At 24.6% G+C, this 15,333-nt stretch overlaps 1 protein-coding gene across 1 annotated transcript; it reads left to right on the forward strand.

Annotated features, from left to right (window-relative positions):
* Nucleotides 1–4,178: 4,178 nt before the first annotated feature.
* Nucleotides 4,179–14,208, forward strand: LOC112603254 (Fanconi anemia group I protein homolog). The gene is made up of 24 exons (XM_025351754.1): nt 4,179–4,534; nt 5,316–5,426; nt 5,599–5,774; nt 5,842–6,009; nt 6,094–6,314; nt 6,400–6,602; nt 6,675–6,811; nt 6,881–6,963; nt 7,044–7,190; nt 7,270–7,462; nt 8,455–8,584; nt 9,498–9,815; nt 9,874–10,041; nt 10,106–10,303; nt 10,358–10,497; nt 10,571–10,741; nt 10,809–10,957; nt 11,019–11,245; nt 11,304–11,474; nt 12,906–13,300; nt 13,368–13,440; nt 13,512–13,655; nt 13,783–13,884; nt 13,948–14,208. The coding sequence occupies exons 1-24, from the start codon at nt 4,421–4,423 to the stop codon at nt 14,050–14,052; spliced, it is 4,044 nt and encodes a 1,347-aa protein (XP_025207539.1). The 5' UTR covers nt 4,179–4,420; the 3' UTR covers nt 14,053–14,208.
* The last annotated feature ends 1,125 nt before the right edge of the window (nt 14,209–15,333 follow it).

The following is a 15,333-nucleotide window of genomic DNA, read 5'->3' on the forward strand; positions in this document are numbered from 1 at the left end:
TGTTTTTAACCCTATTTCCGTGAGTTACTCTGTGGTTTTACATTTTTACACAGTTTTATTGTTATGGTGTAAATGTGTAATACAGTTCGTATACACAAGGATTTCAAATAATAATAACTGACCTATATGTTCTATAAAATAGTGACATATAAATCCAATCTGTCGACACTCGCCGGATGCTGGGTGATATAAAATACGTCGTATATTTATGGTATGTCCGGATGAGCGATGATAATTGATAAATCGTGTAAAATGAGATATCCGAATAGTTGTAATTACTACATCGTATACATTATGGTGACGATTGATTGTCACGAGTCACGACAAAATTAATATAGTTTGATGAGATAGTAGTGGAGGATTCACAAATATAATAGGTTGGTATATAAAAACTAAAGGATCCCGAGACTATATTTTTTTTTCACCAATGCAATAGTAATATTGCCAACGCAATATTAACAATTTCCATAAACGATTATTTTATTTATTTTATTAATCAATTAACTATATACAGTCGTATAAACCAAAGCAAGCTAAATCAAAGCAAAACATTATTCTAAAACATTTTTTGTAATAATTTAAATGAAAATATATTCAAATGTTTTTAGTATAAGTAAATATTTATTTGAATAATTATTCAGATCAAAATGTTTATAAATCTGTCCTTAACAGTATAAGAATAAGTGCATACCAATAACAAACTACAATATTATTAATAACTTAGAACTAACAATAGAGTCTTAAACTAGAACGCAGATCTCTATGATTACCTACAAGAAACGAACTAAATAAATCTTTTCGAAAACTTATTTTGTATGAATACAAGTAGGTAAGTCACTGTTTTTTTATAATTATTTTAGTTTTTCCCTATCATTTTGAAAAGCATTGGGAATACTTTTGTCTTCCAAAATATCAATTGTATTCAATAATATATCAAAAAACATTTTTTAAATTGAAAATTTAAGTATTTTTACAGCTCTAAAAGATGGATTGGATCATAAAAAAAAAAAATACATCGTTATGAAAACAATATACAACAATCTCCACTCGAAATATAGATTTCTATTATGAATTATAATTTATAAATTTTCACTATTTTACACAAATATATTTAGTTACAGTTAGTGTTTTGAGTGAACCCCTTGCAATGAATAAGGTATTTCATGTTACCATTAATTAATTAAGCTAATCAATTTTTTCCACCATATGTGATTTTTAACTACATACATGGCATATCATTTAAATGTGACAATTTTACGTTAAAATTACATTTTAATGTTTCAGATCATTGCGATATACCCTTTATAGTTTATACCACTATCTTATAATAATTTGTTTAATTTTTATTAATTTTCGAATTCAGTGGTATCTATTAAAACGCCACAACACAGTATTTACGTTACTACATTTATATGCAATATGCAAACTGCATAGATTATTGTCCATATGACGTGTGTTTTTGAAATGTAATCACATGTATATTTTTATTAAAGTTTAAAAAAAACTAATTATAATAATAAATATTTTTAAGGAACATTTATTTAGAATAATTTATATTTTTGTTAAATTTTATCAGCTTCATATTAAATTCTAAAAGTCCACCTAATCCCTAAGACCTAAATCGTATACTTATTCATGTGTTATTGTTGTATGTGAAAAGACTAAAAAAAGCTCTTAGAAAAGCTCTTTAAGTTAAATGAGTAATTAATGTAATTATGAGTTAATTTGAATTATGAATAGCTGAAAACTGTAAGTAATTTTTTTTCTAAATAACGTTACAAATGATGATTTTATCAACTCAAAAAATTAGTATTATAATTCTTAATTAATTATTCAAATAATTTATTACTTATAAAGTAATTAACATTTATAAGGTATGTTTTTTATTATTAGAAATAGTTTTAAAAATATTTACTAGGTTATTTGTTTTTAAATGTATGGTGTGTTATGAGTGCCATACTTAAGTAAAAAAAAAACTGGTAAAGCACGATTGAGCATAAAACGATTGAGCATAGACCTTTTTAGCAACACGATTGAGCATAGAATATTTTATGCGATGTTGCCAAATTCACGTTGCCAAAATTTTGTAATTTATTATTTTCACGTATTACGTATTACACCAATTATTATTATATCTGACGCGAGCCGTGAGCCGAGCTCCTCAGCTTTATCGACAATGTTATCGATATAGCGTTTCGTATAAGTGCGTTTATAGTTTCTATTTATAAATATTTTGATTTTATTATTTTCATAAGTCATAACTATTATTATTATTATTTTATTATTATAAAACAGATCTATGTACTATATTATATTTTGAATTATTATAATTATTTAAATACATTTTTTTTGTATAATACATTTCAAAATTAAAAATGGCAACATTGCAGAGTTTTTTATGCTCAATCGTGTTGGTTTTCTTTTGTATTTCAATTTCCTTTGATGCGCCGACAATTTATGCTCAATCGTGTCGCAAAAAAGGTGTTTTATGCTCAATCGTGTCGTAGCCAAAAAAACACTGACATACTAAATTGTTATTTATTATTCAGTAATCATTTTTCATTATAATTTATGGGTAAATAAATGAATAAATAAAATATATATAATGAGGTAAATTTAAAAAGTAACTAGGTGCCTACTAAATTATAACAACACACATTGATTAATATTGAAAATTTTATTTTTTTTTTTTAACAAATTCACTAGTTATAATTTTTAGTTCAAATTTGAATTTTCATACTATGTATTTTTAAATTATTTTATTAACGTTCACAAAAATTTTAAATATTGTATACTGACATAAATTTATCAATAATTCCTTATAAGTAAATGTTAATACAATAACATAATAATAAATAATAATATTTAAAACAAAAGTAGTTGGTAGGTAGGTACTTAGATTTTCGTGGCACGTAGTTTTTGTTTCATGTAAACTGTATATTATAATAGTGATCGCCATTAAAGATAGCTGGTAACCTAAGTAGTGATGATGTCTGCATCGCCTGTACGGTTGAACGTATACATACATACTTTAAAGTTTAAACTATAAATGCTTTTAATTTTGACAAAACTACTTTTATTGACTGTATATATTTTATACGATATTACCTTAATATTATTCCTAGACAGGAGTCATATTACGTATCGCGTGTTCAATGTTCATAGTGCAGACACTGCAGAGTATATTATGTATTTATGCATAATTATGAGGGGTAGAAAATGGAAATTTTAACGTTTCAATCGAACTGATTTTATGGACAGTAATATAGAGTGTATTTTTAGATTCTAAGCTAAGCAATGAATATATTGATTTTACAATGATGTATATTTTAATTTTGTTTTGTCCATATACACAATAAGTAATTGAAAATATGCTTTAATTTTCAACTTTGAAGGTGGAGTTTGATGAGAAATAAGATTTTATTTGTATTTAAGAGAAATTATCATAAGTATTTTTTAAAACAAAAAATTGAAAAAAAAAACGAGAATGTTTAAGAAAATTCACTGTTTGATAAAATCGATTTTATCTTTGAGGTGTAATTCGAAAACCATTAACTGCAGATAGTTGAAATTTTTCAAAATATATATATATATATATATGTGATCATTTTAAAAATATTTTTCTCATTTCGAGTTTAATATATATTTAAAATTTTGATATTTATTTTTTTTTTTAAAGCCAATTAAAAATTATTCAGACTAAGAGTTTTTAAAAATATTAAAAATTCATAAAAACTATTTAGTTTTATAAGCATTTAAAGTTTAGATTTTAACAGTTTAACAGTTGTCTGTCTTCGAGGTTCGTGTTCTTTAGGTATACAAATATCACACATTTATGCACGTATAATAAATTAATAGATAAAAGTGATATTTTTTATAATTTACCAACATAATTAAATAAAACTATACAGATGTTATTGTTATTGTATTATTTCATCGCACCCATTATTATTTATAATAAAATCTAAATAATTTATTTTCCTTATGGTTTATCAATTTTAAATCGATTCAGCATTTACCGCGGTTTTGGACATGCATTACGCGAACCTGGCATCGCTTGATCAGAAGATAACTTCGTCATTGATAACGGACACGGATAATCTATGATAACGTAATTTTTTATCATTAAAAATTTCCCTCCAAATTACTCAAAATATGATAAGACCTTAATAGTTCTCTCTTTGTGAGTTAAGTGCTCACTGTAATATTACTTTTTACTTTTTTTTGGATATTTAGCACTCATAAGCATATTTAATATTTATCACTAGATAACAGCCACAACGACTGATTGTATTGAAACGTGTTTTCGGTGTAGTCTAAAAGTTTTAAATCACGTCTTTCAATGGTTCAAAACTAACCTAGTCATCGACTGAGTTACGCACCCTCGTCTTCTTCAGTAAGTTGTGTGATATTTCAAAAGATGAGCGGTGACAAAATCAAAAGCCTAGTGGAACTCGCTAATAATAGGCTGAACAGCAGTGAAGATTTTGAACAGTTTCAGACGTTCGTCTCTCAAGAGCTAGATTTGGATACCGTTCGTATAATAATAATAATTATTATTTTATTAAAATTCATCTTTAATTGTATATTATGCCTTTATAATAATAATAATAATAATATGCTTATAGGCATGGTGTGTAAAATGACTTACCTAACCATTGATAAAAGATTACTCTTTTTAAATTGATAATTTGTTTATCGAATTACTTATTAAAGGATTATGGTGATGTAACATTAATGCTGAAATAAATGCAATTTTACTAAAAAAAAACCTGGTTATTAAAATTCAGTAATTTTTCGTGTTTAATAATTTTATTTAGTCGAGTTTGTATTTTGATTTCAACTTATATCCAAATTTATTTAAAATTATATTAATATTCTAATATTATAATGACACATTTAAATAGGTATTTATTTACAAATTCAAAGATTATATATTTATTGAACTTAATTGATCTTAAACTGTGGATTATCTTTGTAAAATTAAAAATGTTTTTCTTTGACATTGCCACACTATGTTAGTTTGTGTTTTCACTCATTACGAATGTAATCAAGAACATCGTCTTAACCATTTTGTTAATAGCAAATTATGAAAATTAATTTAATACTATTATAATAATATTATAAATTAAATTTAAGTATTCATTAAATGACATACCTCTAGATATTTAAAATAATTAATCTCAATTTGAATAATGTATAAAAATGAAATAAAAACAATATAAAAGCCAACTCTACTATTTTGTCATCTTATTATTATTTATTTTTTATATTGAACCATCAAACATTATTTTATAGTTCTATTTATTTTACAGATATATTCATTAATAGATGAAAAAATTGAACGTGAAGATGGACCTAAAGTATTGGAATATATATTAGTTGGACTTTCTGTGAAGCCTGATTCCCAAAAAACCATAGAAAATGTATGTACTCAGAATATATCTTAAACACTTAAAGATACTGAGAAAAATATTTTATGGGTAGTAGTAAAATATACTGCCTAAAACTAGCTGGTCAAACTACTGCTATTTTATATTTATAAATTGATTTAATGCATTAGTTGGTACTTTCAACATATAACAATATTTGTTACAGGTTTATGAATATGTATTAAACGCAATCAATATTGCAGAAATTCCAGAAAAAATGAAAGTATGTTTGATTAGTCGTTTATCATTAGAATTAAATAAACTATCGACCAAGCAACTTATCAAATTTATAAATATGTGTAAAAAAGACATCGAAGAATCAAATGAAAAATGTGTTCAGAGGTATTACTATATATATATTTTTTATGTGTGTGACAAATTTTAAGATATAATATTATTTTAATTTCAGTTGGAAAGAATTGCTTCCTCATATTTTAAAAATAGTATCTGAAATAAAACTAATTAGAACCGAAGAAATAGAAATGACAGGTGCTGATTACAAAGAAATGATCATAACTGACATTTGCCGTTTTAAAGTACAGCCCAACATCTCAGTAGCACTCGCACTAATGTTTAGGTATTTTTACTTTTAGTTAAATTTTAACACGAATACACGTCTACAAAAATATTTTCTATTACACTACGATTAATTTAATTATAGAGGAACATTATTAACTGAGAAAGAACATGAATTAGTAATCAAAACATTATGCTCATACTTTGGTCAAATGAAACCTCAAGAAATTCCACCTATTCTGCAGCAAATATTGCATTTCTGTTTAAGTGGAGATTTTCTAACTCTTTTTTGTACTCTCCAAAAGTATTTTGATGATAAGTACCATTTGGATCAAAGTAATGATGAAAACTTTGCCTTTGAAATAGGTATGGTGTTTTATCAACTGTCTGTTATATTGTCAATAAATTCATAACTCAAGGTATTAATATTATTATTATACTGGATTTCTAGAAGGTGCAGGGAAGAAAGAATTTTTAGAAGCTGAGAGTACAGTATTATTTCTGTTGGAAGATTTTGCTAAAGTTCATTCTTCATTTGTTAATGATATTACTAAGTACATAAAAAATAGTATTGGTGCTCCTAACATGGTTTTTGGTCCATTCATGTTGGCATTTTTGCTAACTATGTCTTGTTGTGCGCCTTTTGAAGCTAATGTAAGAAAATTAATTTACTTGTACGCTTTTTTACTAAAAATTGTATTAAATTTGTACACCTATTGTTTTTAGGTTATTGATTTGATAAAAAAGCTTGTAGTGCAATCATTGGTAGAAGTAGAAAATACTAAACGTTCGTATTGGTTAAAACTCCATTATACAGATATATATGATGTTTATTCACAATTTCAAATATTTATAAAGAGCGAGTATGTTTTGAATATCACTTATTATTTTCTCTTTACTTGCAATTCAATAACTACTGTTTGTTTATTTAGAATATCAAGCTATGAAAAAATATTTAAAGGTCTTGTCAATTTGGGATTATCATTTCTTGGAACTACTTCATCTGTATTCAAGAGTAAATTATTAACTAAATTATTTTAATTAGTTTATTTATATTCTGTGCAGTCTTAATGTTACTAAATTATATTATTATAGAAAATGCTGAGATTATAAATACAGTTCATCAGCTTGGTTTGTTCATCATAGTATCATTGGTTCACAAACGATCATTTATCACTGGTAGTGTCTTAAGAAAATTGACCAATTTTATTACATCTAACCCTGAATCTAATCAATATTTAGGTACTTGGAAATATATTTTATACTGTACATATTATAAATATTTTGAAATTTGTAATTCAATTTATATTTTGTGTCTTAGAATGTTTACATAAACTTTGTAAAAATCAAAAGTCAACAGTTATTGAGAATAATACTGAAATATTGAAGTTGTTTAAAGAAATACCAGTCGGCATGACTGATAAAGTAACTTGTGCAGTCATGCCCGTGCTAAAAACATCAACATATTTGCGCGATAATATCATCATGATTTTAAGAAAAGAACTTATATCAAAGTAAGTTTATTTTACAAAGTATGTGTAATTATTATTCATTTATTTAATTTGATCTCAGTTTTAATTGCTTATATATTTTAACCTAATCTTAATTTTTTAGGTCTTCTATTCCTTTTTATATTCATGACTTTAAGTCAATCTAAAATAACATTCTATGATATCTAATCTTTAAATATCAAATTAAAAGAAAACTCTTCTTAGGTTACAATATAGGTTTAGAGAGTAAAAATAAACAATCTAGAATACAATGAATGTCTAAAATTTAAAATTTTTATTTAAAATCTTTGTTATTTTCTCCTCAAAAATTTACTATTTGAAGTCTTTGCAATTAATATTAATCAATCAATGTGTAATAAAATGTATATTTAGTACAAAAAAGAAAAAAATAGTATGCTACTCAGTATTTTTCCTCTGCAAAAACAATTGAGGAATCATAGATATTGTTAAATTCTTGTCCACAGTTAGATTTTAAGCCACTGTATATATTGCTATGAAGAATGATGGGTATTCAGTCACTATAATAACATATCAATAAATAGAGATAAGTATCATCATCAAGTTATGGTCAGAAAAAAAAATAAAAAAATACTGATTTTATTTCTGAAATGTTAAAATATTTGGCAATTTAACCCGCGTTGATACAATATAAATACATATTAATTATGTTTATATATAAACAATTCAAATCATTTAAATTAAAATTTGATTCTTCAATAGCTATATTGTATCATATTATTATTATATAAATAAAAATTGCTGGAAAAAAAATAAAGATTATTATTATTAAATATACTATTGTTTTATCAGTTAAATTTTGAATATTTATTTTATTTTTTCAACTTCTCATTACTTATTATATATCATATTATTATGAAAATAATGTATATTAGTCGATTCAATATGTAAAAAAAAATTACTGCTTTAATAAAGATAATTACAATACTAAAATCTAAACACAATTATTAAATTTGTATGTTATAAATTGTTTATAGAGATTATCAGTTAAGACATTGTGCAGTTTTGGGATTTATTGAAATATTGTGTAGTGTTCATTTGGACAGTTATACAACATTAAGTCAGAATACAAACAGTCAAGATTCTTGGCCTGGATTATTTACTCAGGTAATTTATAGCTGTATTATGGTAATTGTTTTAAACTTTTCACATACACAATAATATGACATAGTCTAATTTTATAACTTACAAACTTAAAATAAACAATTAGGTTTCTTTTTATGTATAATATAAAGTGTATTGTAATGTTAAAAAAAAAAAATACAAAATTATACAAATTGGTCAATCATATATTTAATTGAGGGAAATAGATTGTATACAATTAGCTGTGTACTATTTAAATAAATTTAGATAAGTGGAACATGTAGAAAAATTATTAATATTATATTAATTATATTAAAGTAATATAAAATAGTGTTATATTTAATTATATTATACAATTTTTATTTTCATCATTCATATTATTTCATTATATAATTCTTACTAATTGATATTTTTGACATTTATTCAATAATTTGTTTTTTTTTTTTTTTTTTTTTTTTTTTTTTTTTTGTTATAATTTGTATAATTCATAAATTGAATTTAAAAAAAGTAGAATTATTAGTGATAGTCATAGACTATAGTCTATATAGTATCTATATCTATTTATATGACTATAATCATAGGTCTATGGGGATAGTTAAAAAAGAAATCATCATAAATTTCTTAGACTTAATTTCTTAATAGCCCTTTCTTATAATTTTTACCTCAGTAGTACCAATGCATTTAATTAAATTATCCTACGATTAAGTTTAATCCCAAAAATAAAAATAATGGATTTTGAGTGATGGTAATAAAAATAAAAACACTAATAAAAATACTTCATCATTATAATTTATATGCATTTAATTTAAATATCTTATATCATGAAATTTAAATTACTTTTTTAAATTAAAATTGAAATCTAATAAACGAAAAACATTTTTAATTTCTGAACTTATTTCCAAGAATATTCTCATACTTATAAAATTGTTTTTAATAGATGGTTCTTGATCGAGATTCTGTGGATATTCATTCTGCTATTGATTCTGAAGATACCGAAAACAATAAAACAATTTGTTTAGAAATTTTGGATTCGCTTAAAACATGCTTTTACCAAAAATCAGAAATCAAACAATCACTTTATAGAGGATTAATCAGAGTGATTTCGCATAACAACGAATTGTGTGTATATGTTAATAGTTTGCTATTAGATCACATGAGCTCATGGTGCAACAGACTTTTAGTAGCAGAAAACAAAAAGTCATTAAAATTTGACAAGTCCATAGTCATAGGAAAAGATAATAAACCTATTGTACTTGTGAGTTAATCATAATTTGTTTATATTCTTAAATGTTATGTTTATATATTATTTTTAGGAACCTTTAGATGAGTTAATTTTATTGGCTCAACACGTACTGGTTACAAATATACAGTTTAATGACAATAATGACAATAATGACTATACAAAAATTGACGAATTAAAGCAATTACTCTGTCAGCTAGTAAATTTCTACAGTGATTGCAATACAGATGAAATAAAAGTGGTTAGTAAGATCTATGTTTATTTAGTTTGAATAAAATCTGATTTGTTTTATTTGATTGTTTTAGAACGAAAATGATTGTCTTCTGGATATAATTTCTGATACCACGGAAAATAAAGAGGTCATTAAACAAATACTATGTGTTTACCAAGCGTTAATGGTCTATATAGTTAATTCGTGGCTTAGTTCTGACCAAGATAAAGAATGTTGTAAAAGACTACAAAAGTTATTTTCTAAATACAGTCATATTTTAGAAGCTGTTATGGTAACATTCATTTTTTCATTTTAAGGAAATGTCATCTATATTTTACTGTTATAGGCATCAGATAAAACTAATAAGAAGAAGGATAAAGGAAATAAAAAAAACAAAACTGAATCAACTGGAGCAGTCTCTAAATTTGTTGAACCCGCAATTCATTTAGATTTTGATGTACTTTATAAGTTTCTTTCTTTACTTGCGTAAGACTTATTTTATATTTTATCAATTACAATTTTTACTAAAAATGTAATAATTTAAAATTTAATGTTATAGTAAAAATGTTAATTGGGCATCTGAACTTAATGTTGTACTGTTAAAACAAAATGTGAGTTTATGGGAATTTGTATTAAAACTGGTACAAACACATTTAATAGAAGTGAAGAATTTGCTTTCACGTGATATAAAACCTCGTAATTTATATGAAAATATTTGTAAACTGACAAAGTAAGAATTTTAACTTTCATATTAATTATGCATATATATAAATTGTTAATCAAACTAATATTAATAGATTGCTTTACGACTATTTTCTATTTGATGTTTGTGAAAAAATTAAATTCAGTCAAACAGTTCTTGAATTAGGATTGGATTGTTATTTACAAACAATAAAAATTGTTAATTCGTATTATAAAAACTTGAATAAATTTTTTTCTGACTCCAGTAAGTTTATATTATACATTTAATGTTAACATGTTTTTTTAAATAATTTATGAATTATTAGATCAAGAAGATTCAAATGAGGAATCAGGAGAAATATTCAATGTGCTGCGTAATATGAGATTATATTTAGATCAAATATTACAATTAAATAAAATTGATGACGATAGTAATGAACAGGATGATAATGATGATAAAGAAACATATGATACAATAGAATCTCATTTAATTGGATGTATGTCTGTTGTTTGTCATGGCATAAAAAATAATCAGGATTCTAAAATTAAAAATGTAATTTTAATTATTATTTATATTAGTAAATGAATAATAAACTGTTTTTTACCTATAGATATTAACCTGGCTATCTACGGTAGCCGAAAAATATACATTTTCAAATTCAAACAACTCCAAACAGTTCTTAACTCTCATGTTGGAGATGCATTCAGCAAACCAAGAAGATCCTATAATGTTAGCGACTACAATTAAAAACTTGTGTCATTCATTTGGTCGAATAAGTAAAGTGAGTAACTGCTTAAAAAGACGCCACATCTCTGTCTTGTAAGCTATGTGAAATATTAAAACTTTAAAGTGCTCAGAACTCACTTTAAAATTATAATATTAATAAAAACCTATGAGATGGCCTAGATAAAATTCTTATCTTAAAATTTGATAATAGGTAAATTCACTCTAATATTAAAGCTAAGAACATAAAATTAATTCTGCTGAATAAAAATTTAATGTAAGACGGAGATAATACAACATGGGAGTGACGTCCTTTTTAAAAAAAATAAAAACCATTTCTTTACTATTCATACTTGTCTATACTTAAATATTCTTTGTGCACTATTTCTTAATTGTGAGCAAATATCTCAACACACTTTTGATGGAGTATTTTGCTTTTTTTGTGTATTTAATATAAATGATCAGGGCTCGGAACTTTATGCGCAAAAAAAACAATGAAATATGTGCATACATATGCACTAAAAAAACACAAATATACATTTATTATTTTATAAAATTATTTTTGTATTATAAATATTTTATTTATATTTTTCTTTTGATGATTTAAAGCTGTTTTACTAAATCTATTCCCAAAATCCTAGATTTAAAAAATAGAATTATTGACATACATACACCTCAGTCAACATAATACAAAATCATTGGTATATGCCATATGGGTATTTTGTATAATTTTATCTAACGAGCGACTTAAATATAAATTTAAAAACCTGGCTGGTCATTACGATTCTTATTTCTTAGTATAAACACTATAAACGATACGGGTGAGCGTCGTCTATTGTAATAGTGACAGTTCTTGGTAAAAATAAATATTTTATTCTTGAAAACATTTTAATTAAATAAGACAATTATTAACATTTACACAATATTTCAACTAATATTGATACTATTACTCGGTACTCTTACTCTAAAGTATAAATTAAAAATACCGAAAAGGCAACAGTAATGTACGGTAGCTATTAATTTGTAAATCATTTAATTTACAATATTCAATTATTGGAAACTTGTTTATTGTTAATTTTTAATACGTTTCTAACATAAAATGCATTTATATACTCAACAAAATCATATAAATTTAGTAAAATATGCAAAAGTGTCCAACTTAAATTTTTATATTTCAATTGTATGGTTCATGAAACGAATTTGTACCGAATCAGATTTGAAATATGCAGCTTCCTGAGACAGTTACAAATGCATAAAGTTCCGAGCCCTGTAAATGATATTTGCCTTGGAATTTGCTATTATTACCTTAGAATGTTGGAACAGTTACCAAAAGTTTTAAGTCTACCTTCATTTACCAAATAATGTATCATGATAATTTAATTTAATATTAACAGCTTATTGTTTTAAATGTTATTATCGAAACATATCTGATAATAAGTTGATTTTGATGTATTTATTATTAATGATTTGCTTTATTATATTTTAATAGTCTCATAAAGCCAACCAATCACAAATGAGACAATTGAGATTAATAACTAATTGGAACAGAGCAATAATGTGTCCCGTATTATGTCAAAACTTGTGCAATGAGTTGAACTATGTCGTGCAATGCTTATCTCGAATCAAAGCTGAATTGAACGCATCACAAAAAAAAATAAAACTTATTTGTCAAGATCGACTGAAATCCCGAGAAAAAGCTATCTGTCATCGTATTGTTTTAGTGGTGTTATCTGCAACTTCATTCACGAAAACAGTTATTCCATTGGGTCAATGTACAGAGTCGGTTTTCAATTTATTATACCAACTCTATAGAACCATCAACATAGTTATTAAACATTTCCTAACGCGTTCCACTGTAAACGAACCTATATATAAACAAGCTTTGTTGAGTAAACTTTTTTTGCATGTTTTTAATAATATGTAATAATATTAAATTTACTTTTTTTTTTAGATTGACTAAATTGTCAGAAATTGTTAATGTTCAACTCTCACCAAATGTTTCTAAGTTTATTATGTTTATAGAGGTATAATACTTTTAATAGTTATTTATATTTCGTCTACAATGTTCATATTAAATTACACATTAATATTTCAGTATGATAGACCATTGACGGATAAAGAGAAAAAGTCTGCTCAATTGAAAAATCAAACACGTCGCCAAGCTTCTTACATTCCCAGAGTGGTCACTGAATTAGAATTATTTGTAAACCTAATCACTAAATTGGGAAAAAAATGCAAGGTTAAAAATATAACTATTCATTTTTTTTTATTTTGTGTTTATTTTTTATGATTATATTATAGTAAAATAATAAATTGTTAAATTAATATAAACTTTTATAAAATATTAAATTGTGTTTGATGACTAGGATCAAAATTTGGTGAACAGTATCAAACTCACTGCCACCCGTGACTTCAGACTAAATATACAGAAAGTTCAAGACATGCTTAGCAAACAAAATAATTCAGATGTAAGTAGAATTTAATTGATTTTAGTAATTAATAAATTTAATGTTTTTATATTATTGGTAAAGGAAAGTGATGAAGAATTCACTGGTAATAAAAGATCAAATGATGCTGACGAGCAACCGCCAAAAAAGAAACGAAGATCTGGTTCAAATATATCTGTAGAAGTTTGAGAAGAAGCATCTGCTAAATGATGTATTTTTTTACAATATATGATATTTTCATATCAACATGAAATATCCATCCTACTTCATGGTACTATACATTAAAAAGGATTTTTTTTTTACTTGCTGTGAAATTAATCTACATTTAAGATTTTTATACTATAAGTTGTGATTATAAGTAATATTTAAAGTTACTTTATCTTTAAGTTATGTTTTGTATTAAATTTAATTTCTTTTCATAATTTATGAGTTATTTTTAAATTTTATTTATACTTTTATAACTTAAATGAAAAATACATATTTCTTACTTATACATTATAATTTTCCATAGTTTGTTGTTCCTGATTTCTTAAGATTAATGAACATTTAATTTATGTGCATATAATATTAATGAAATAACATAAATAAAACTCTCTAATATCATAATAATATCTTATATTTTAAGTCTAATATATTTATTGAATTCCGTTAATTTTTTTTATGATTAATGTTGTTTTATTAAACTTCATTTATGGTAAATAATAAGTGGAAATACCTATAGATTCTAAATTGGTTGTAAATAGTACTCGAAAAGTTATTTTTAAATAACCTTAGATGAACATTAATTGCTGATTGTTCGTAAAATAATATTTAACCCAAAGACATGACTGTCAATTGTTTATCAAAATACATTATTATTAATAATAATGTATTATTATTATTATTTTTTTTATTTTTTTTTTTATTTATTTAAATAAAAAAATTTTTGGAATAGATTTTATTTTAATAAACGAAATATTGTTTTTAAATGGTTTTGACTGTTTAAGTACTTTTAAGTGTTGTTTTCCCGTAAATATTAATCGGATTGTTATTACAGCTTCAAATAACTAACTAACAACCATAACTAAAATGGTTAAATAAAAGAAAAGCTGAGAATACTAGCAGAGAAGTCATGACCACTGACAAGCTGCATGTTCGATAACCGTGAGTCATCCGAATAGTGGTAGACAACGGAATTCTACATCGGCAGTTACAGGAACCACACATTATCGAGACTGATCAGAAGAAAAAGAACTTGGGAGATTTACAAACTGGAGATTCTGGTAAGAATCTGAAAAATTTGGGCCAGGGAAGTTCTAAACCGCAGAAAAGTGGTAAGAACAGAGATCTACCTTAAGTAGACGTTCGGGATGAGAAGTTGTTCGGTGAAAACCGTCGAGTCTCCAAAAAAATCCGAAAAAAACGTTGTAGCCATCCAAGAAAACGCATTTAAAATGACGTTCCGAAAAGGAACCGCAGTTCATACTTTAA

This window comes from Melanaphis sacchari, unplaced genomic scaffold (genome assembly GCF_002803265.2).
Source record: "Melanaphis sacchari strain LSU unplaced genomic scaffold, SCAv2.0 Contig9_pilon_pilon, whole genome shotgun sequence".
Taxonomy (NCBI): domain Eukaryota; kingdom Metazoa; phylum Arthropoda; class Insecta; order Hemiptera; family Aphididae; genus Melanaphis; species Melanaphis sacchari.

Coding starts and splice junctions, on each gene's coding strand:
- LOC112603254 (XM_025351754.1), top strand. CDS start 4,421: ATGAGCGGTGACAAAATCAAAAGCCTAGTGGAACTCGCTAATAATAGG. Junction 10,498..10,570: donor AAGTTTCTTTCTTTACTTGC/GTAAGACTTATT, acceptor TTAATGTTATAG/TAAAAATGTTAATTGGGCAT. Junction 10,742..10,808: donor AATATTTGTAAACTGACAAA/GTAAGAATTTTA, acceptor TAATATTAATAG/ATTGCTTTACGACTATTTTC.